The sequence below is a fragment of the Rhea pennata genome, chromosome 13, assembly GCF_028389875.1.
Source record: "Rhea pennata isolate bPtePen1 chromosome 13, bPtePen1.pri, whole genome shotgun sequence".
In the NCBI taxonomy this organism is placed as follows: Eukaryota; Metazoa; Chordata; class Aves; order Rheiformes; family Rheidae; genus Rhea; species Rhea pennata.
The window spans coordinates 4063415-4087394 of record NC_084675.1 but is presented as its reverse complement, the minus strand read 5'-3'; the positions used below and the strand labels follow the sequence as shown (position 1 = coordinate 4087394).

Below are 23980 nucleotides of genomic sequence, written 5' to 3'. Positions count from 1 at the left end.
GTGCATCAGCCTACTGTGCCTTAAATAGCAATGAGAGAAACAGCACACAAACTCAGGGCCCCCTACACCTAGGCAGCAGTAACCAGTAGTGATTTAAAGCAGAAAGTGTCCCTCCTAAAGACCAGAGAGGGATTTCCATACAGGAAATTTGAAAAGCAGCAGATAAAATACTAAAGGAGTTTGACATCTTACAATTGCTGGCTTCGGTATGAAGAAACACAACACAGAGTAATTATCTAAATAATGGGAATAATCAGCTTTCAATTGTTATTTTAGCCTATTTGGTTTGCAAGCCACCCATACAGTAAAAGTCCGTCAGTGCTTAGCTGCCAGAGGTAAAGCAGCCACACACGAGCCAGCACTCATGTAAGATTTAGAGACCACTTAAGACTTCTGAAAATCCTATTGAGTCTTTTCAAGTCTTCAGAAACCCCCCAGCTAGCTCGGGGAATTTACAGACAGTTCCTCCTCTGAAAGCTCTCAGCTCATCCTCTGGCAAATTACCATCAGCAAGCTGTAACTCACAGTTAGAGCTATGGGGCAGCTCAAACCATGCTGGTGACACCTACCTGCTCAGTTCCGCACTTCCCAGCTAAGGTCACTGGATCAGAGAAAGGAAAGATCCTTATGCAAAGGTTGTTCTGGTAGGATTAAGTCTCTATCATGAAAGGCAATTCACAAGCAAAAGAAAGAGGACAAATAACATGAAACTTGTAATGTTATTTGCCAAAGAAAATCTCCATGTTGATCTCTGGGCTTGACTTACAATTTGTCAGAATTCACTGAAAGCAACATATTCTGAAAGTTTTAATCAATATAATATGTAGTATTTCAACAACCAAGAAATAAAGGTTACTTCAGGTTCATCACCTGCCCATCTCCTTTCCTATTCCAGGGTCTCCTGGAGCACTAAGAGCACAGATTCAAGACTGCCGTCCTTGCATTCACAGAACAACCATGCAATCATCGCTCCACATCTATGCCTTCTGCAATGACAGCACTCCATGCAGGGTGCAAAACTACCCACCAAAAGCCTTTGTGAACAGAAGAGTCAGAACTTGCATGAGTAATACAGAGAATACCGGGAAACTACCTCCCACCACCCTCATTATAAGAATAATCATTTCAAAAATATGAAATACAACACTGCTCTTTCAGCATTGTCTTCACTTGTTTATCCCACAAGAAACTAATGAAGTACATACAATCAAATTGGCACATCTAATTAGCTTAGAAGTGAAAAATAGTTAAAGAGGCCATTAGAAGACTCATTCTCCTCTACAAAGAGAGCGTAATTGAAAGGAAAAAAGCAGCATAAGCGAACTGAAGGTCTGTAAAGACAGTCTTCACTCTAATACCAGTCACTTCTTGCAAAAACAGACAAGCATTTTGCAGATCTTCATTTAGGGGTTACCTTTCGCTTTGCATCCCCAACCCTTCTGGCCCACAACGAAAACATGGGACAAAAAAGCACTACAGCACTTCCCCCAAGACCATGAAATCTAGCTTTTCAAAAAGAAACCTTCCAGAAATAAAATTTCTTGGATTTTGGGTCCCTGTTCTCCCCCCAACCCCCAAGGTACGTTCTGCCGCCACATATGTGTTTCTGCAGCGGTTGTTCAATTGCCTTGGTTGTGGTAGCTGCAAGGGCATCACGTGCGCTTTCTCAGCAGGCAGCTGAGCTGCGATCGCTTAGAGCTCAGTACTGCAAACGCAGCACCTTAAGCATCGCCTGGAAAACCAAGCAGTTTGGGAAATGCCATGCAAAGTCTCGAGAAGTCAGGGTAGAAAAGGGAAACAAGTTGACAGAAATGATGTGATTACTGCTCCCTACTATCTACCCTGACCAACAGCTGAGCTGCTGATAAAGCAGCTCACAAACCCTTGGCACAGAGCCTGACCTTTTAAGATAAAGCACTCTGCCACTGCTCCAGAATCAGAGCCCTTAAAGCCTTACCCCTTCGGGTTCAGGAGGTCTTTGCTTCTACCAACACCACAATTCAGATGATAAACACTTTTCACTTCTGAAAGGGTGAGCTCCTTCACAAGCTATGAGAGTTCTCAAGTTCAGATAATCATTCAAATTTGGAGTAATTCATACTGAAAGCCACACGTACTTATGCAGTCACTTTTCTCTCATTAAAACACAAAATAAAGCACACTAGTGCTCTATCCTTTATTGTAGAGGAAGGAATTTGGTCCCCCCCCCCCGCTTTCTGGAAGAATGGAAACCACCTAAGGCAGTAGCCAAAACCGTTTAACCACATATTTCCTTATTTTCAGATAAAGCCATGTTGGTTCCCTTTCAATTTCCAAACTTAACAGAATATTATTAAATTACTGCTCTTGTCTACAATCACATGATTGACATCAGAGCACCTCAAAATCCAAAATAATGTTCTCTCTTAAAAGCTTTCAGAGTTCTGTATTCTGAAAATTGCCTGAAAGCCACAGTAAAATGGCAAAGGAAAGGAAAAGGCAAAGGAAAAACCCGCTTTATTTCTATAAAGACCCCAAATTCCCCCTTAATAGTACAGAGCTATTTGTTTTTCCATCTAAAGATACCTTTGTTGGAATAAATTTTTCAAGATTTTGTTGCTAAAACCAGATTAATTGCATTTACATCATTTTACAAATCCTCTCCCACCCTCCTGGTGCTTTTTACAACAACATCTGGAAGTCACTCTTGTAAAACTTGAGACACTTGGGTGAAAAGCACTTGAGAGCAGTAGGAAAAGGGAGGGGTTGGAAATCAGGCAATTACCAATTTCACATTCTGTACAGGAATTTAATGGTACCTAAAACACCCTACAGGGACACATAACAGAAGATGAAGTTTAAAGATATACCACACCGCCACCTCTTTCAGAGCAGAGTCCATCCTACGCACTGAAAGACATAACTTCCCTAACCAGGGCAGTAGATGGTTGTGCAACTAAATTAGCCATTATCATACTCATGTTAACAGAAGAGAATACATTCGCATGCATGGGAAGTCCCAGCTTGCTGTTTTCACATCTTCCTGTATACTGTATTTTATTATCTAAATAACTTCAAACGCTTATCATATATAGCCTTCATCAAAAAGATTAAACCAAAATAAAACTACAATTTTATCACACTCATCTTCTATTTTTTGTCAAGCCACAGAGTTTGTATTCCATCTTAACACTATAATACACAACCTCTGTCACTTCACCTGAAAAATACCAGGTGACAGCAGTATTCTCTGAACTAGCTGATACACTGACATACTAAATTAACACATGCAGTTGCAGTCTGGTTTTCCACACATTGACATAGCCAAAAACTCATTAGTTTGTTAGTTTTGAGACCTTGGGTAAACTGTCACACGTTGAAATCTGCTTTCTATTTCCAGATTGTACTTCTGAACTTGCTCAACTTGGCAAGGGGCAGAATAAATAACTAAAATACAGCCACACAAGCAACGCCACACCGTTGTCTAGCACCTCTTCATCAAAGAGAGGAGGTTTTGGAGGGCGTTTGCCTCGGTGCACTGGCTTCCGTAGCCAAACACCAGAGCGACTTAATATATCGACAGCATCCCCAAAGCTCCTAGCAGAAAGGAAGAGTTGAGCCATAAAGCAGCTTTCTTTACATATCAGAGCAATTTTTACTGATTTGTAACAGCCATCTGAACAGAAACTTATCTGTTATGCCAAAGCTGTTCACTCCAAACTATACCTTCCCTGGCTGATCAGCCACAATAGCAAATGCTTACCTCCTGGCAGATCGTCTGGACTGAGGATGAACAGCACCTCTGACACAGGCAACCTCAAGGAGGTTCTGCCTCAACCCATTAGGCTCGATGTACTTGTGCTTCGCTGACCTACCAGCCGGCTTGATCCCAAAGATCGCTGCACCTTCAGTGCATAGTGTATCTTGCCTTTCTTTTCATACTCCAATTTGCACTCTCTCAACTAATCTATGTTATTTTGCTTCATCTGCATTCAAATGAATAACCATCCCCTGCAACTGAGAGTTAGTTTAGTTGCATAAAGGGTGGGGGGGAGAGAGAAAGAAAAGCCAGAGGCTTGGCTCTATATAACATCACTCATTCACATTATTCAAATCAAGTTTGGTTTTTGAAATGTGAAATAGAGAGAAAGCAATTCTCAATGACTTTAAAAGTTACTTTACTTGAGCTCAAGACAAAACCTCAGTTTCACATCCTATTTTAGTTCTCTAGTAAATTCTTATCTCACTATACCAGGGTATTTAATTGATGTCCTATAGATATGCTATCTGTGCGCTCCATCCACACATCCTGCAGTTACAGAAAATGCGCTCTCTCTCTCTAAAGCAACCAAGCCATTTCCTCCCCCAGAGATTACACACAGTTCTCACCACCCACCGCTGATGAATCAGCACACCAGCAACAGCCAGCGCCGAGAGGGACAGGCGCCTCCCCGCCAGGAAACGCGGGTCCCCAGCCAAGCGGGCTGGCCCTCTCCGGTCCGCGCTCCTCTTCCCAGCACCCGCATTCTCGCGGTCCTGACTCACCCTCCGCCTCACCACACATCTGCCCGTTCATAAGTGTTCACACAAGTTCCCTGGCTCTGGGCTGATCGGAATAATTATGTTCCAGTTGGATCCCACGGACCCCTGAATCATACCCAACTTTAAATATTTAACCAGTCTCCCCAATGACTTCATATATGAAGCAGTGACCACTAAGAGAGAGACAGCTGTAAACATTTACTCCAAGAAAGATTTTCAAGGCTAGTCTCACCACTTCAGCTTCTCATAACACGATCTGCATGCACGGCCAAGGAGAAGGAGAATATCTATTCAAAACATTGAAATAGGTAATTACACCTTCATCTCTAACAGAAATCTTCTGGGCACACATATGCATCTTCATAAATAAAATGCTGCGGTCTTGCTGTACAAATTTGGCACAACTGCTGTGAAGTATAAAGTGAAGCCACCCCTGCCCCCTCCACCCCGTTAATATCCTCAACACCGGGACTCTCACTTGCACATCTTAACTCAGACTGCGCTTGCTAGCCCATGTTTCAGAAAGAAGGCACACAGGGCAATGAGCAGGCAGAAAAAAATATATATGATTTTCTATCTATCTCTATATGATCTGGGGAAAAAACAGAATAGTAACAAGTGTAACAGTATCTATATTAGCTAATAATTACAGTTACAGTAAAAGCTGATGACGACAAGGCTTCCAGCTATACTTCTAGATATTGATCACTTGTATTTTAAAAGAAATAATGAAAAAAAGTCAGAGATAAAGAAAAAAATTCCATTTAGAAAGTCAATAGAATTGATACAGACTGATATTTATGAAACAAAAGGACTCCTGCGTCAACAACTGAGTGCTGTACATGTTGGATTTTTCCAACAATTAGAAACATAGATGGCATTTTTAATCTTAGACCAATAGACTTAACAGTTTGTAATGATTCATTAGAAGTTAAGAGCTCAAAAACCCATCAAATGTAAATCAATCCTAACATATCACGTGCTTCAAAGGGTGGGGAACAGTCTCATTCTTTTCGCTATCTGCATCACAGATTACAGTACTAAGAAAACAAAAGCAGAGCAACTAGATCAAATACTGTTCTGAAGAATGAATTTATAGCTGGTGTCGTGTCACATTCAGGGTTCAGAAGACCATTTTCAGTCATCTTAATGTTACACTATGCAAACTCATTTAATCTATCTCTAAAAACGTTTTGTTCAGTAATCTAAGAGCCTGAGCTTGATCCCCCTCTGCTCATGTTCTTACATGCACCTATTAGCTAGTTGTATTTTTGCTAGTTACTCATGCTTTTTAAACATTAGGTTTCTCTAGATAATTTTAAAAACAGCTCCATTACATTGCAGACAGAAAGAAACTGCTTTAATTTAGTTCAAAATGTACATCTTGAAACAGCTCCCAGTACGTGAAAATGAGATCACTAGCTTTGTTAAAGTTTAAACTATTTTGTCAAAACTCTAAACTATTCTGTCAAAATGCAAAGGAAATGTCACTTCCTGACAAAACAAGACTCTCCTGAAATGGATGACCAAACAGCGGCTTTCAAGAAGCACGTAACTTGCAAGCGTCTAGGGTGGCACCTATGCCACAACTGCGTCTCACTGCTGGCAGCAGCTTCTTGCCGGCACGAAAGCAACTTTGCTGATGGGACCTAGTGCACTTAGCACGGCTGCCCAGGGACACAACACGGGGGCCCAGCAGGCCCTGCAGCGCAGCGATCGTCTTGCTCGTGACCTGCTCCTACGGCTTCTTCTGATCGTGCACACTGATGCTTCCCTCCTGGCTTCGAGACTCCATGAACTATTTGATGAGACGCTGGTAAGATCAGTAACAACCACATCTATCCTAGCACATGAAATACTCTTTGCAGAACGTAGATTCAACTTCTTCCTTTTCCTCTTCCCTCTACATCACCTACACGTGCCATGAAGAGAAGCAGGCATTTACAGACCACAAACAGAACTTCTGGAAAGACAAAGTTTAACATTCAAAACGAAATCAGGTTTCTCTTTTCCATCAGACTATGATAAAAAGTCAATTCCTCAAGCAAAATGGAAACATAAGCAAAGATGCTTGCTTGTTGATAGTCTCAATCCAGACTGTTATGCTTAAAAAAAAGAAAAAGAAAAAAAAAGATTAAGACAGTCTTTACATAATACAGTATTTTAAGATTACAAAAAGCAGTGGGAATAAGAGTTCTGACTGTCAGGAACCAATTATCTTAAAGAAAAGAATTTGCTGAATTACAAAAATATCCCATGGATTGCTAACAGCCCGTACTAAAATTTTAATAGCAACAAGTAAAACAAAAATAGCTGAGCACAGAGCTAACAAATTTAACTATTATTTGCAAGGTTTTGCATAAGCAATTAAAATTGCTGTTTAAGATTGTAAATCTCAGTTGTTTTCCCCCCGTACAACAATATATCCTTTGCTCATGTGAGTTCTATGCATTGGAACTTAAGATACATTCAAAATCTAAAGCAAACTACGGAAGTTGCAGATACAAATTAATTTCTCAGAAAAGTTCTGAGTTTAGCTTGACCTTTATCAAAATATAGTATCTGTCAGATTCAGGAACCAGAAGAATACTTATGTTTTTTAAAAAGTTTTAGGCTGCTAAATGCTTTCACCCGCTCCACAAAAACCCGTGAGTTTATATATACCTATTTACCTATGCTAATGACAAATGTGATTAAGATGAACCTCCAAATATTAACTTCAGGCATTTTACTGTCAAGAAAAAAAAAAAAAAAATCTCAAAGGGCTTCTGCACTAACTTCCATTCCAAAACACTGACAACACAACTACCTATTTTAGCTCTAATTATAGAAAGGAGTGTTTGGATAACAAGTGACAGAATTCCCACAGCATTTTCCCTCAGTAAAGAGGCACTCAGATTCAGAGCTAAAAAGCCATCTCAGGAAATACTTGCTACAAATTCATAAATTACATTTCCTAAAAGCAATCTTTAAAGTAAAAGCTGACAGTCTGCTACTACACACTTTGGCCAATTCTTACGTACGCTTACATAAATCACCTGGGTTTATTACCAATAAAAGTAAAATTTGGGGAAAGTCTGTCTAGATAAGTAAAAGTCAGAGCACTATCCATTTTTACAATTCTATGCAGTACAAATCCCTGCATGGTCTCCATTAAAAGTTTTTGTAAATTCTATCACAGCTGTGACAAAACTTCTCTCAACAAGCTTTCAATGTTACCAAGATACTCCACTGATGTTTTCAGTTTTGGTTTCCTCAAACATCAAAAAAGAGACAGTTTACAAGTCACTTAAAATTTCTCCCCCTTGGTTAGCTAAATTAACTATGCAATTATGACTCCCTTTGCAAAGGAGGTCAACGTTTCATTAGATTATGCAGGTTACTGCTTCCAGTTAACTAAAACCAGTCAGGTACGAAGCACTAAGGATGTCAGAACAAACGTGATTAACATCTGTGAGACTACAGGATTTCACTCCTGGATTAAAATCACCAATCAGGATTAAGTTCAGAAATTAGCAGAGAAAAACCTAAACTACTATTGCACAGAAATAGCCATTTAATTTATTATTATTAAATAATGAGTAAATAAATCTGCAGACAACTCCCACAGTCCACCTTTTGAAAATTTTTCAGTTGCTAAGTTGCTAAACTCAGCAATAAACATACACTACACTTGACCAAAGCCACTTTAAAAAAATAAACACAGAACACAAAGCAAGCAGGTGCCTTGTTTCTGCAATGTCACTATAAAGACGTCTATGCTTCTCAGTGTGAAACGTGTCTCATCCTCAGGCTCAACCCATATGCCTCCAAAAAGACAGAACCAACTACATAGTTGGAACAGAGTCAACAAAAATGCAAGAAGCAGAACACAGGGATAATCTGAAAGGCAACTGTGTTCTGGGGTTTCCCCCATAATACTTCAGAGGGTCTTTTCTCATTACATTTTTACTACTAGATTCTATATGAAAAAGCATTTGGATTTTACATCTCCCACGCCAAAAAGGGCATGTATGAAAAAAGTCCCAGTTTTTATTATAATTAGGCATAACATTTGAAAAGAATAATGTTGTTGCAGAAAGGTATTACAAGGCAACTGTTGCTGTCCTGCTCTAAGCATGTGTACACACAACGGACAAATGCTCCTGTTCACAAAACAAGTCAACTAACACCAACATGCACTGTTTTCTGCAGCGTTGAGAGAACGTATTTTCCAGAAAAATTTTAAAATCAGTGGGGGAAAATTAGTTTTTTCACACTTTCCAAAAGTAGTGTACCACAAAATGGTTGTAACCAAATATTTTAAAGAGGGCTTAGAAAGAAAGCTTTATTTGAATACAGATTATCCCATGCTACTGGAGTGCAAAAAAGTAACAAAATCAAACCTAGAGAGCACAGATTCAGAAGAGGAATTTAATCTACCAATGTGGTACCATTCTGCCTCTCCAGGTCCTGTAAGCAGGCTAGGCAACCATGCCTGACAGCTGGCACGTCCCTATTCTGCACTGTTGGTTCCAGAAGAACATAGCACACAACAAAAATCAGAGTTTACCAATAACAGTTGCCACGGCACCATGGTCCTATAGCAATGAGATACACACCTGAACCTCAGCTCTTCACACAGAGGTCTCCTACAGCCAAGATGTGAAGGATGCATCAGGTGCACTGGTGAGAAGACAGGAGGGGAGGTTGGAGGGCTCAGGGGCAGGACACTGCAGAAGACCACAGCTGGACTGGCCCTGACCTGGTCCCAGAGCAGACACAGCCCTGCTCCTGGTGGCACAGCCCTTCTAGGGCAACCAGAAGTATGTAATGCAAATATACCTACTAAAGTACCCAATTTTGACAATACTGGCAAGCAATCAATAAAAAAAAAAAAAAACATTCAGAAACTAACTCAAACAAGGCAAGTGCAAGGAAAGTTACCTCTTCTGCCCTTTTGCTGTTACGTTCCTGAATGCTTTGACAGCGTCACGATTCCCACTTAAGCAGGATTCAAGTCCACAAAAACTGAAGAAACCCCACAAACTACATAAACTCCATTAAACCAGGCCTCACTGAGGAAAGCAGAAAAAGGAAAAAAGCATAAAAGCAGACCAGATGTCCCCCTACTTAAAAATAAGAGTGAATCAATAGAAGAACTGGCAAACTCACAAAGAAAGTTAGTTTTTGAGAGACTACCCGCACTTGAACATGAAGCAGTAAGAGAAACAACCCTGTTTCTTATTAACTAAAACTGACATGCAATTAAGTGAGCAAAACTAGGATATTTGACAGAACAGACACCAGACCTTCCTGTGTGTTGGGTGGGGCTCTTCTGTCTTTGTTTTTCTGGTCATTATCCTCCAAAGTTGTTCCGGAAGAGCCACGGGATCCACAGCACTCAAATTCCTTGGCTTTTTTGCTGAAACCACCCAAAGTACCAAAGTACAGTGACAACAGTGGCTCCTTTGCCATCTAGACCATTCCTCTTCCCCAGAAAACTGGCTTGAGAAAGTTCTACATTTCCACAGAACAAAAACAAGATGGGCATAGACTTCGGTGGAGGAAGAAAGAAAAGGGATGTTATAGATGCAAAAAGATTAGAAAAACCTTTGATTAGTTTCAAACACTGCTGAATCAGTTCTTTCACTGAAATTAAGCACATACAGTAAACAGTGCAGTTAATGACTAATGCATGAACGTGAGTTCAATGAGTCACACTGCGTTAAGCCTTAAATTAATGCTAGTTACTCATTTGTCTTTTGTATACCATAAGAATGACCTAGCTTTCATCACCCAGTAAAATTTTATGGTGTCATAACTATTCTGTAGGAGAGTATTAGCTTCTACAGGTAAATGTCATTAGCAAGGTCTAGGCATCTTCTTGAACAGAAAGCAGCACTTTCAGACATATTTTTAGTATCAAGTTCTCCAAACTGCCAAATCCTGAAAAGTATAGAAAAGTCAGTTATAAACATAATAGACTATTTCAGTTTTGGTTAGCCAAAACATGACTAGAATTCTCCCAACGCAAGAAAAGGACAGAACCAACACTGCATGGTCTGAGGGAGAGGGGAAGGGATTTTAACGCAAACTCTTATGCACTGTGCGTTTTTACCCCTTTAAACCACCTACTGATTCATTTTCTTAAGTTCCAAAAAAAATTCATAGCTGGTAAGAGCTATACTTCCTCAAAAGCCCAAGTCTCAAGTTCCAAACAATCAGCAAAGGGCCAAAAAACACTACCATGCTACTCTGAATGCTGTGGTCGAGAAAGTACCATCCTATACACTTCACCAACAGTCTGTAAGACTTTGTGAAGCAATCACAAACATGAGGTTTCTCGTATGGTATAACTACAATCCTGATATTTTCCTCACTGAAAATTTGGTAGGCTACTAGGATATGTAATTGCACAACAGGGCTGCGTATTCAGATACCCCTTGTTTGAGTCATCTGGACATAAGTTCATTGCCCATTGTCCCTCCACCTAAATGAAAATGCTTGACCTCAGTATCCTAACACCCTCAAAAAATCAGAGCAGCATGCAAGCTTTATGAAGAAATCTCAAAATATTCTTTAGAAGCATGAGAAAAATTCACTATTACAGTTATTTCATTTTGCCTAGATGCCTTCGTGCCTCAGTTTTCTTGTTCTGAAGAATTCTTTAGGCTTTGTCAGTTAAAAAACCAACACCCCGCTTCCCCCCCCCCCCAAAAAAAAAAAAAAAAAAAAGCATCATGTCCATGCCTCCACCAAAGAATTTTTAAATTAATACTTTGGCCAAAAAGTATGCAAGAGTTTCTTCTGGTCACCTCGAATCTGTTTTGTCAAATGATAGTCACCCGTCTTCAATCACCGTCAGCAGATACTTTATCAGGAGTCCCTATAAAGTGTTCTGTAGCTGCTTTCTTCCCTAAATTTCAGACCAAAAAAAAAACCAAAAAAACAAAACTGAAAGGCATGACAAATAACACTTTGTCCTCCGTTACTCCATTTCAATGGAAAACTAAAATGTAACAACCCTTACTATAAAACTCATGCTGGGTTCAGTAACTTCCACCATCTTCCACAGGTTATCATCTTCTATATCTCTACTGAGATGAACAGATAGAACAAGTTTCACACCTAGAAGTCCTACAGTTTAAGAGTTAGTGCCTGCAACGGCTGAAGTATCTTAAATACAAAAAAGAACACCCAAGTTCTACATAGTCTCCCCAAAGAGCCATGATTTGGATCCTGTATACAAGTCTAGAGACTTTTTTTTTTTTTGCCTAGACAGATTGGCAACATCAGCTATCACCCAAAAGATGACCCTTTTATTATTACTTGCAAGTGCTTGGAATAGCAGTGGCCTGCAAGACAAAAGTCTTTATTTTTTCCATATTAACACAATATATGCTCTACCAGGTCAGTTTGTTAAAACATCAAATATGCAATTAGGTAAGTTAATTATCTGATTTTGTCATTTGCAGTTTGGACAATAAAACTTGAAGAAACATTTCAATAACTTTCTGAAAAGTTTCCTGTAGCAAGCGTTCAGACATCTTACTGAACACTTTCGGAAAATATGACATATTAACCAATCTGCTCAAAGGAACAGACCAATCCTCAACAGCAGCATTCCTTTTCTCATTCATTTATAAGAGGAGCATAGGAGCATAATGTTAACAACTTTGCTTAGTAAGTAGAGATTGATATGCAAAAACAAAAGATTCAACGATCCAAATGTCTGGATTTCTTCCAATATCTATGCTGCAGGGATCTTAAGCACTGCTTTCATCCACACAACACTCATTTGTCCTCACGTATAGCTGGTTCCCAAATGTAAAATTTAGCTCACTAACTTGCTCTTGTTTTGTTCCTCTTCTGACAAACTTTAGGAGCTTGGTATTAGTAAATGTGAAGTTGTGTCTATATAACTGTAATTGATGTCTTCTGACCACTGGAAAAAGCTCAAGGTAATATATAAAATATGACTGAATAACTGCTTCCACAACACATAATAAAAGTTGATCCAAAACAGGTGTACCAATGACAGATCCGGAATATTTAGGCACTAGAAAGGCTTGACAGGTAGGCATCACGAATAGCACAGGAATACTCTCAGTACTGTTCATAAGCTCTGTTTCAAAACGGCACAGTTGCTGCGTGCACCACAACGCATGAATACGGCTGCGTGCAGTAACAGAAGTATTTGGAGGATGGAGGGGAGCTTGAGGATTAAGGGGAAAAGGCTGTGGATACCTGTTACATGAGATGCCTGGTGTGACTCATGCTCTCATGGAGAGGGCACCCGGTGATAAATCAATCTTCAGCAACTGTCCAAACCTCAGCCTTTGGCTGCTTGCCAGTAGAGGACAATACATACCTAATGAGCTACGAGCTCTGTAAGATTTCTCTTCCCAAACACCAAGATCCTAACTATTAAAAGTATATAAACTAGATATAGATATAGGCATCTCTCAGCTCTGTGGAAAAGTGAATAAGCAAAGATATGCTATGACTACTTAACTTCCAAGCAAGCTTCAATTAAATAGCTTTCCTCTATGCAATAGCCAGTCATAATGAATACCATCCCAAAGCATCCAGACAAAACAAGGGAAAAGGGTATCTATACTTTGTAGAGGACCATAAAAAAAAGGAAATCATATCTGGGGAAAAAAAAAACAACAGTGCAGTCTTTGCTTAAAGGAAAAAAAAGACATCTTGATCACAAATACCACAATAAAAACCTAGAATCACAAGCATCCATTGAAACCTACTATTTTGCTCCAATTACATAGATGTCTGGATGAAAACTGATCAAAGGGACAGTCCAGGAAAGTGGTTTCTTCTTATTCTCTCTGCCTTCGCAGGATCCCTGTCACACAGCTCTTGAACAAGAGGCATTAAGCTGTTTAGCCAGACCTAACCTGGATACAATACCAAACTGATTTACCCGCTGTCAGAATAAAGACTGAATTTTTGTTTAAAGCTTACAGGAAGAGAAAGACAAAGTGACTGTGGGCTTCCTCAAGGCCACACCACTTCTCTAGGCTGAAGTAGGCTAAAGCACCTCAAAGGGCCAGGGCGTACGGACAGTGAAGCGGCTGACATCCCTGCACTGACCACTAGCTGCATTCTACAGAACGATCTTTCTGGCTGTTTCAGTTACCACAACATTTTTGGGTTGTGGGTCATTACGGAGAGCCGAGTAGAAAGCTGAACAGTTAAGCTGACCCGACATGGCCAGACCAAGAGCAGCAGATATTGACACCAAAGATTTCCAAGGCAGTCTAGAAAAGAGTTCTCAAAAAACACCAAAACTGAGAACAGGCACCAGCTAGATCTCGCCAGTTCTGCATTCCTGAAGTAAATTGAGAATAAACCAGAAGAGAAATTTTGTATCATTCTGCTAGCACAAAGGGGGAGAACAACAAAAACCTGCTACCAAATACTATTTTATTAATCCACCAGTGGATTAAAGAACTAACCTAAAAAACAGTCGTGGAGTCTGCAGAGCTACGCAATGAATCTCAGCCTTGAGTTTAGATTTCTGAAGCACCAAAACTATTCTGCAAGAGAAACTGTTCATGAGCAAGACAGTTCCTGGGAAACAGAACATCCTCATCAGATGCCCTCGCATATTAGGAGGCACTCCACAAAGAACACACAGTCCCCCTTAAATGCAGACATCTGCCAGGTTTTCACTTGTATCGTACCTTCACGCCCATGTGTCCTCCCCATGTACAAATGGCTCTGAACTTCTTCAGGTGACACCCAGCTTCAAGGTCATAGCACTAAGTGTCTTCAGAAGCATCTTGAACAGATCTTCACAATAATTTGAAAGTGCATGGGATTACTAGAGCTTAAAAGAACAGAGTCCTGACAACTGTTAACACCTCTGCTTACACACAAGATAAAGTGATGACCACATGCACCTCATGGTTGAATTCACCCTACGAGGTAGTACGCCACTATACAATCTTTGGTTAATATTATGGCTCTAGCATTCGTTTTACCTAAATTCACAGCATCAGGCATCCTTTCCCACAGACTAGAAAAAAATTAAACCAAAAAATCCTTTTGCCCAGAAACTCAGTGGCCTGCAAGGTACACATGCAAGAAATTCTGCTGTGGGGACATTTCAGATGGTGACAATGCAATCTCTATGCATTAACCATAAACGTACACTGCCAGATTTAAGATACAGGAACTTAGTGAAGATGGTTCTTGAGCACTACAGTGCAGATAAACAAGAGCTGAAACTGTAACAGTTTCCCAGACATCCTTTTTTTTGTTCAGGAGTGTACAAACCCCTCCCACCCCCACCCAAAAAAACCCAAGGAAGCTGCTAATCCAAATCTGCATGAATGAATGAAGACTTTCAACTTGAATTCTTCAGAAAGTAGCGTGGACCAACAGGGTAGTAAAACCTCCAGTTCAGAACAGGTTTTCACCGGTATTCAGGCATTTCTCATAAATTAAGTCTTCATTTTCCAAACAAACACTGAGATCCTATGTTTGACTGGTGATTATGTATGCTCAAAAATCAAACCAGCCAATACAGTTATCTTAATAATATGTGACAGCTTATTACTAAAATCAGAAAAGAAAAAGCTGATTTGTGTACAAGTCTTAGTTATCAAGCTGTATAGTTAACTATGGGGAAAAAAGGCCCCAAAGCAAAACCAGCAACATTGAATGGAATTCAAATTTAGCTTCCCCCTTGCTTTTTTTTTAATTTTTGTAGCCTCTGTACTGTGACAGAGATTCTTTGGTTTTACATATTCTGAGTATTTAACATCAACTACTTACAGACAACAAATTTCCTAGTTGTAACAGGGCATGAGGAGAAACTCAGCACCTTCAGAGGAAGGAAAATGAACTCCAGTATTCTTTTAAAATGCATTCTGCTACTTAAGTCTAGATCAGAGTTAATGGTTTAATCTCTTGAGCAGAAAACCTAGCTACATCACACATGTGGCATACCAGACACTGAATCAATTTATACGATGTCTGATGTGCTTCCCTCTGGAATTTTGGAGTTCATAGCACATTACACTGAAATAAGCCTGTGCTAAAGACGCTGGTTTACGGGCAGCTGCTGCCAAACAGCAGACAGGAAGTTAAGCTGCACTAGAAATGAGATGCAAAATAGTATTAGGAAGGGAAGTAGTAGTAAAATAACTTCACAGGCTTCACGAGGGGTCCTGTGCGCAGTAACTGGTCAATGTATTTAAACAATAAGAAGTAAGACCTGAGAAGTAAAATGCTTTCAGGTAAGAAAGACTATAGCTAGATGAACACCTCTAAGAAACAGAACAGTGAGACATTTTATCTCACAGTAAAAGGTATAGAAAATGAATGAAGCAAAGGAAGCTGATCACACTGTTTTTAAAAGAAAGGGACTCCCAGTAAAGCTAGATTTTAAAATAAGCAGTGAAAGAAATCTGTCCCCACATACACACACACACACTAGAGTCTCAAGCAAAAATGAAAGAACTTCTTTAAGCACAACAAAACTAGCATTAGTAGTTAATGATACTGGAGAATCAAGGAGAAAATAAGACCTTTCAACTTATTCCAGGGTTCAACGATATGAGATTTCAGACAGTAGATGACACTGCAGTGTCTGCTTCTGAATTTCTTAGTAACTTCTATTTCTACATTTAAAAAAGAACTAGACGTTAGATGACAATCCACAGGATTAAGCAGCCTTAGTATGATTAGGAGATCCAGAAACACAACATACATTCAGTTTGAGTCCCCTGCAACTGCCTGACAACATCACAAGGAAACACAACATTCAATGATTTTTACAAACAAGAGCACCATTTTTACAAATGTTTGTACTTTTGCTGAGACAAACCTGAAAAACTGCTCAAATGCACAACTAAAGGATGCATATTTACTACACAAAGCACAATGCTAAAACCATCTTGAAAAAAAGTTAAATTTAACAATTTTTCTGCTCATCTTCCAACCTTAACACAGCTATCCAGTTCTTGAACTAATGAAGACAGGGTGTCTGCTAGAGGCCTACCCACCCCCTGTGAAAATCAGATATACAAAATACAAAGGTAAACTAAGCGCGAGAAGAATCCCTCACTTAAATATCAGAATGAAAAAAAACCTGACTCTATGAAGTAAATATTCACTTTTATTCATGAAATCCAGAATTTCCTGCGCATTTGCAAGGATGGCTCTCTCCAAAATACAATCATTAAGCAGCAATTCTAGCAGATGCAGTATTGGTAATCTTGTTAATCTATGTACAAAACTGCTTAAGCACAATGGTGACATACTTAAACTCCGGATAAACTATCTGGAGCCATCACTTGCATGGCCAAACACTTGAGCAGAATTCCAGAACAAAAATATTCTAGTGTTGGTAACTTTATCTACATTCTAGATCTCAAACTAATGCCTAAAATAATAATTAACTGACAGCTCCCCCTATAGCATTTTTTTTATTCATATAATTAAAAACATGCCTTGCTGGCTTAAATCCAGTGATGAACAAACACACATTATGCACTGCCTCAAGAATCAAAGCTCATAAAATAATGCTGCACAGAACTACAAAAAAATCACATGGTGTTGAGTTAAGAGACTGAAGCCTATGGAAGAAATTTTTAATAAAACAAGTTAAAAAATCTACAGAGAACAAAATCTCAAGACAATTTAAATGCTTAAAAAAAAAACTAACTGTCGATAACACAAGAAATTCTCCCATCCTGCTTGCTTCTCCTCTGAAATTATCGGAGTGCCTTACTTTCAAGCAAGCTCAATTGGGTGCAAAATATGCTTGCACTCACACAGGCTTTACAGTAGTAAAGTCACAATTATGAATTTTTGATTCATTCACATTAGAATAGAGCACTATTCTCATTTACTAGTTTGACTACCTCTAGCCTGATTCAGATGAAACATTCTGAACACAGCAAAGCACTCTAGAATTTACTGTAAACACACATAAAACAGGGAGTGGCATGCATTAACGAGAGTCATGTTCTATTTTAATATGCAATCTATCTACCAGGTTCCTACGTGATTAAGATAACACAAAAAATGGAAGAAACAGCTCAGTACTTCAAAAATTAATTCAGAGGAAAAAAGTTAAGTCATGAAAGTAAATAAAATTATTTTTTGAACTGGGAAGAAGAGAGACTACAGTCTTCTTACACATTACAAGAAAAATTCCTCATTCAATTGTGAGCCAGAATCAATATTTTTCAGTGAGAGCCAGATTCAATTTGATTTCCTTAGCAAAGCACTCAGTACCCAGCATAGCCAACTTCACTCCTTCTCCCCTAATCTGTCAAACTTCTGCAAGCCTTACAGGACTAAATGGAAAACATTTTTCCCAAAAAACTCATGAACTTGAATTCCAAGCACCATATCTGTACCTCAGGTATTTTCTTCTTCTTCCTTTCAGGCTCTCCTACTATAGGAAATATTTATCTTCCACCTAGCAGCATTTAAAAGACCCAACATGCCATTAAAACTGACTATGTTTCAAATATTTCCTCTAGCCTTTCAAATTTGGTAATATTAGCTTTTACTTTTTACCAGAAAGGGCAAAAGCTTTCAGGCAAAGCAAGAGTTTTGGAATCTATTAAAATCTTTAACCCCCCCAAAAATTATGTAGAAACTAGTCTGAAACAAAAGAAAAAAAAATTGCTAAAGGAGCTTAAATCCTGGTCCAAACCTACTGAGGTCAGCAGAAAGACTCCTACCGACTGGATCAGTCCCAAAGCATTTAAGTAGCATAGACAGGACACAGTATCTACATTTTTAAACGTATGCCTTTCCTGTAAAATAAGACCAGTCATAAGTAGTTCCAATAACTTTATTCTGATGAGATTAAGCAAGGTTTCTGACTTTAATTCTGATACAGCTTCACAGTAATCATCTCTATGTCTTCAGGGAATTCTAGCTTTTGGTATCAGTTCATGGGATAACTCTTGGGGGCGGGGAGGAAATCAGAAACTAGTTTTGAGAACAATGCTTATCCTATATTATTGCCATGATGAAACTGTAAAAGAAAAAAAGCCTTGATCCACTAAACAGCAAATTGAGCATTTGTCTATCAGCTAACAACCTAACACCCAAAGCAGTAACCTTTCAGAATGCAAATTTTCATTAGTCCAACAGTTTGTTGGCTGACATCTCATTTCTGTGCCATTCTAGAAGCATCTACAGGACCATAATCCAATTTCAGTTGATCCCTCAAAGTTTTACCATAATATGATGACAGAAATCAAGTTCTGCTCCTGAAAATAATAAAAAAAAGCCACCAGTATTGCCCATGTCTCCCTCCAAGATATTAACAGGCTTTAAAACAAAGTGATACTAGAGTTTATCATATCAGCATTCAATTGCACTCATATGACTGAGATGTGAAAGACTTAGTTTTGCATCATACAGTCCATATTAATAAGACCACATGCACAGGATAAACATTTTTCAGCTGCAACAACTTCCTCCTTACCTTGCCTCCTTCTCTTTCAAAGTCGACATACTCCCGGGTTGGTGTTTGTCGCTGCTCTCCCTGCCAGCTGGCCGGAAAAAACTGGAGAGACAGATTGGTTCCTGTGGCCACAAAAGCCTTTTAGAAAAATCAATACAAACAGGATCAGGGAGCAAGACATTACATAAATTATGCAGGCAGTCATTTATTTTTACATCAGTTTATGTCTTAAGCCAGGCAGCATAGAGAATGCTTAAAGTCAGAAGCATGCACTCATCATTTTTCTTAAGTATTAAGTTACAAACATCTGATTCCATTTTGACAACATTTGCCATTGGCTGCTTCAGATATAAAATACAACATGGAATCAATACTTCTTTCAAATCAGTTTTGCTGACATTAGAATCTGTCATTTCAGTTCAGTCTGGACACCCTACACCAACTTAGTATTTGAAGCGCTAGAATTGCTTATGCTTTTCAAAGCGCTTGCATTTCTCCAAAAGCACCTCTGAAGAAAAAAGAAAAAATGAACTCCCGATATCTGCTACCAGGGACCTTTTCTTTCCCCCCCCCAAAAAAAAAAAAAAAAAAAAAAGCACTCAATTCTTTTCACAATCTATTTACACCTAGATGAACACTAATCTGAATAGAAATGTATTTATTCCTATTCCATTGTCTATAGACAAATAAACATCCATACATATGCAGCTCTACATACATGTTGTTAGATGTTACGAGACATGTAATCTCGTTGCCACATTAAGACATCACTGAAACACAGATCGGCAAATGTGTCCACAAGAGCAGGAAGGAATAGGAATTTTTAGCTGCACCCTTTTGTAAAATCATTAACGGGACTGACTTAAGGCTATTAGAAAAAGCATACATTGTTTTCAAGTAAATAATTTGCTGCTGTCTCCAATGAAAATAAAATCAGGTTTTCTCTATAAGCCCTTTGCATTTATTCGTACATCTCAAACTCAAAGAGGGAAAGAACACCAGTTGCTAGAAGTGGAATGAAAAAATATTTGGAAATGTGATTCTGTAGACTGATAGCATTTCTGTTCTGTGGTACACTACAATGTGCCCCGTAAGCACGTGAATACTCACACACACTGCCAGAATATAGCTATACTCAAAATCTTAGCATCAATTTTTTGCAATCAAATAACTGGAGTGATTACCATGATTGCTTAAACAGTCCTTAATCCAGAAAACAGCTTTTCTTGAAAGCTACGTAAATACTACTCTAACAGCTGGAATTTCCTCACAAGCAGATTCCTGTCAGGCAACCCAGAATTCAGCAACTTCACGGTATAAATATCACTCTACCGCAAGTTCACGGTAGAAATATCACCCTACCGCTATCTGTGACACAGTAGCTCTACATGTCACTTAAGACAGTTCCGGTCATTGTACTGCAACATTGTCACAAGACTAATACCTCCCATTTTGAAAGTAGAAGTGTTTTGCTGCCCTTTCTTTTTTTTTTTTTTTTTTTCCAAGTGAGATTAATACTCTGCAATCTGGTTCCATTACAAACTGCCCTTAAGAGCAGTTCTTTTAAAAATTCTCCCCACTAAGCACATGTGCAACGTCATCAAAATTGACAAGTCAGTCCTACCAGTACAGAGAATATTGTATTGGTATGTTAATATTTGTTTGAATACAATACTCAAAAGAAATAATTAAAGCCACGTAACAGAAACTTCATCAGGGATACATTTGCACAAATAGGAAGCATAAAACTGCAAGGACTACAGCCCATCAGTTTTCAGGCTATTGATTAGCTTGTATTACACCCCCTTTTTTATTTAAATAAAATCACTTGAAAAACAACTATCCTTAACTCTAAATATTTTTGACTCATCAAGTCACTATCACTTAGCTTAGTCAAGAACTACTTTCCCATCTCCAAGCATCATGTGTTTTAGATGGCTTCATTTTTACGCTTAAAATCAACTATACCAAAGCAAGGTCTTTGAGTGTTAACCAGCTGACATCTCAGCCTTCCAGACCGCTTAAGTTTCTCCATGCACAAGGAGGAGAAAAAGGGAAACAAAAATGTACACAAATTCCCACATCCTCATGGAATCATGCTGCCAACATGCAGATCATGGGCTACTTAAAAGTTATGTAGGTATTTATTCTCTGGATTTCTGAAGTGTGTATCCTCTTTTTAAATAGATAAAACCATCCAACTAAAATCCCCACACTCTCCCTAAGTGAAAATCATCGGTCAATACTGAAAAATCCAAGAACAGTCTTACTGGGAACCACACAGAACCACAGTGGAACCAATAATTTTCTTTCTAGTTTAAAAACAAAAAAAAGGGAAAGAAAAAAAAAAAGCAACAAGCAAGCCACCACCAGTTTGGTCTTAAATTTGAAAATAAAGATTATAATTTGCTCCATGCAACCTTTTAAAACTGAGCAGAAACACTATCATACACATGTGCCTCAAATTTTGCAAAAAGCTTATCAGGTAGTACAAGGGTGACCTGACCTACATTTAGACACTGCAAACACAAATAAGTACCTTCCAACCAAGTAGGTAGTTAGAAAGTCCCTCAAAACAAATTTAATACATGAAGTTATTTCCAAGTTATCAAAGCAATTTACTGCAAGTGAAATTCAACTCTTGCTTAGTATTTCAGTTATTTTTCAGTAATACTGCTATTTTTCTTACTCCATCAAGTTACTTGACAGAGATAACCAATCTACTGCAAGCTCTACACTTAAATTCCTAAAGCCATTTTCTTTTTTCTTTTTTTTTTTTTTTTTGTCTGCTTAAAATATATGAGATCATTTACAAAGGTTCCCTTTGAAAGTAAAAAGAATAAATCCTTTATCTCTAGGAAAATGTTTGAGAAAAAAAATAGCTAGCTCTTTTTAGAAGTAGCATCAGTCATTGCGCATACTACATTTCTAAATAAATCTTGACTACTTATACCCTACTCACAGAACAAAACCAGATGTTTCAGGTTAAGAAATTTAGAGGTTGCTTTATAATTAAATAAATGAAAAAAATATGCAGAATAGCCATCACTGGTAGCTTCTCTGAGGGATGTAGTTCTTACAGAGCAGACTTAGAAAAACAAACACAGATCTACAGTGATTTCCCACTTTTAGAAATAAGTGCAGATAAGCGCATAAGCTGCATTAACAAACAAATAAAGGGTGGTTTTTTTTTTCCCCTAAAGGGAAGGACTCAGGTATAGTATGCAGTTTCACCCGTTCAGGAACTACAAATGCAAGTAAATCATGTTCTCTTTACCTACCCATTGTTTCCCTGGTGACTTTTTAAAGGAAAGAGACACATGCAGTGAAAAAAGAATTTTTGAAATGCAGTAAAGCAAGAGACTGACTACAGGAGGCTTCGCACAAAATAACATTACCAGTTCTGAAACCCTGCAGGACAAGCACAGGTAAGATTTAAAGTCGCTTACGAAAAAGTAAGGATGTTCTGGCGCATATATCCTTTTACTCACGAATACAAACGGATCGGTTGCAGCAGTTGCTATTCAATCATATTCCAGTACGGATGTGCACATGAATAATTTTGCTATGAATGGGTATACATTGAAGGAGTTTTTTTAAATTTCACCATACCGCAGCAAATTGTCATAAACCGAACTTAGCGGAAGCAGGGATCGTTTCAGTGAGAAGGGAGCGTTTGCCGTGTCCTTTCTTTCACGTTGTAAATGCAGAAGAAATTACTTCTGCATTTCAGGAACAGCGAAGAGTTAATAACTAGATCCCTAACCGTAACGCTACGAGATACCGATCTTGTAGAAGGAACTCGCAGCACAAATCAAACCAGGAAATAACTAGTCAGTTCTTGACTACTCCGAGCCATATTTAATCTTGTATTCTAATTCGGGGGGAAAAAATGGAAAAAAAAATAAAAGTGGTCTGTAACCAACCCTACTAACGAGAACCAGCGCCGAAGTTTGAAGCGGTAAAGCCTGATTTCAGAAGGGCTCGGTTCAGCCCCCCCGGCGCAGCTCGCTCAGCGCTTCTGGGCTGCACAGCCCCGACGGCGCGGTGCACCGCGGCTGCTCCAGCGCTACCCCAGGGAGAGCGGGCGAGGACGGAGAAGCGCTGGACGCCCACACCAGCCGCGGCGTGTGCGGGGCGGGCGGGGGGGGGGGGGGAGCGGCCGCGCGGGAGCGGGGGCAACGGATCGCCGCCGCCGCGCACGCGGGGGCAACGGATCGCCGCCGCCGCGCACGCGGGGGCAACGGATCGCCGCCGCCGCGCACGCGGGGGCAACGGATCGCCGCCGCCGCGCACGCGGGGGCAACGGATCGCCGCCGCCGCGCGCCCCTCACCGTGGGGGCGGGGGGGGGGGGGCTGCGCCCCGGAGCGGAGGCCAGAAACTTCCCGCGCAGCCCCCGCCCGCCGGGCGCGCCCCTCTCCCCGCTCGCGCCTCCGAGCCCCCCCCCCCCCCGCCGCGGCGGCACTTACGATCTCGGAGCGGCCGTCGCGGCAGGCGTTCTGGAAGCGGGCCTGCCTCTCCTCGTGGGGCCGGTCCCTGAAGCCCGTGTACTTGATCTGCGGGGAGCAGGGCGCGCCGTCAGCGAGGGCCAGCGCCGCCGAGCAGGGGCACCGCACCGCACCGACCCCCCCCCGCCCGCCCCGCGGAAAGTTTCCCCGCGGCGGGGCCGCCGCCGCCTCACCTCGCACTCGCGGCTCAGCTTCCTGAAGAACTCCTCGTTCTCGAACTTGCTGCGCTGGTCGGGCACAACCCGCGGCATGGTGCCGCCGCCGCCGGCCGCCCCGCCGCTCGCCTCGCCCTTTGTTAGCCCCCGCCGCCGCCCGCCCCGCGCCGCCGCCGCCGCCCGCGCCCGCCCCCTCCCCGCCCCGCCGACTTCCTCCCCGGCTCGCAAACTCCGGCCGAACAGCCGCACCATTCACAACCCCGCCGCCGCCGCCGCGCATGCGCCGCGCCGCCCCCCCCCCCCGCGGCGGGAGGGGGGCGGTGAGTCACCCCCCCCCCCACACACACACACCCCC

The 23980-nt window shown here is 40.5% G+C and overlaps 1 protein-coding gene across 3 annotated transcripts in view; it reads right to left on the bottom strand.

The window, feature by feature from the left end:
* The window catches only part of CBFB (core-binding factor subunit beta), a 44500-nt gene extending 20729 nt beyond the window's left edge, over positions 1–23771 (bottom strand). For all 3 annotated transcript variants that reach the window (XM_062586259.1, XM_062586258.1, XM_062586260.1), the window contains exons 1-3: positions 23644–23771; positions 23432–23518; positions 18983–19099 (exon numbers count right to left, since the gene is read on the bottom strand). In XM_062586259.1, coding sequence (XP_062442243.1) covers positions 18983–19099; positions 23432–23518; positions 23644–23721 — 282 coding nt within the window. In that variant the 5' untranslated portion in view covers positions 23722–23771. The remainder of the gene's footprint in view (positions 1–18982; positions 19100–23431; positions 23519–23643) is intronic.
* Between the last annotated feature and the right edge of the window lie 209 nt (positions 23772–23980).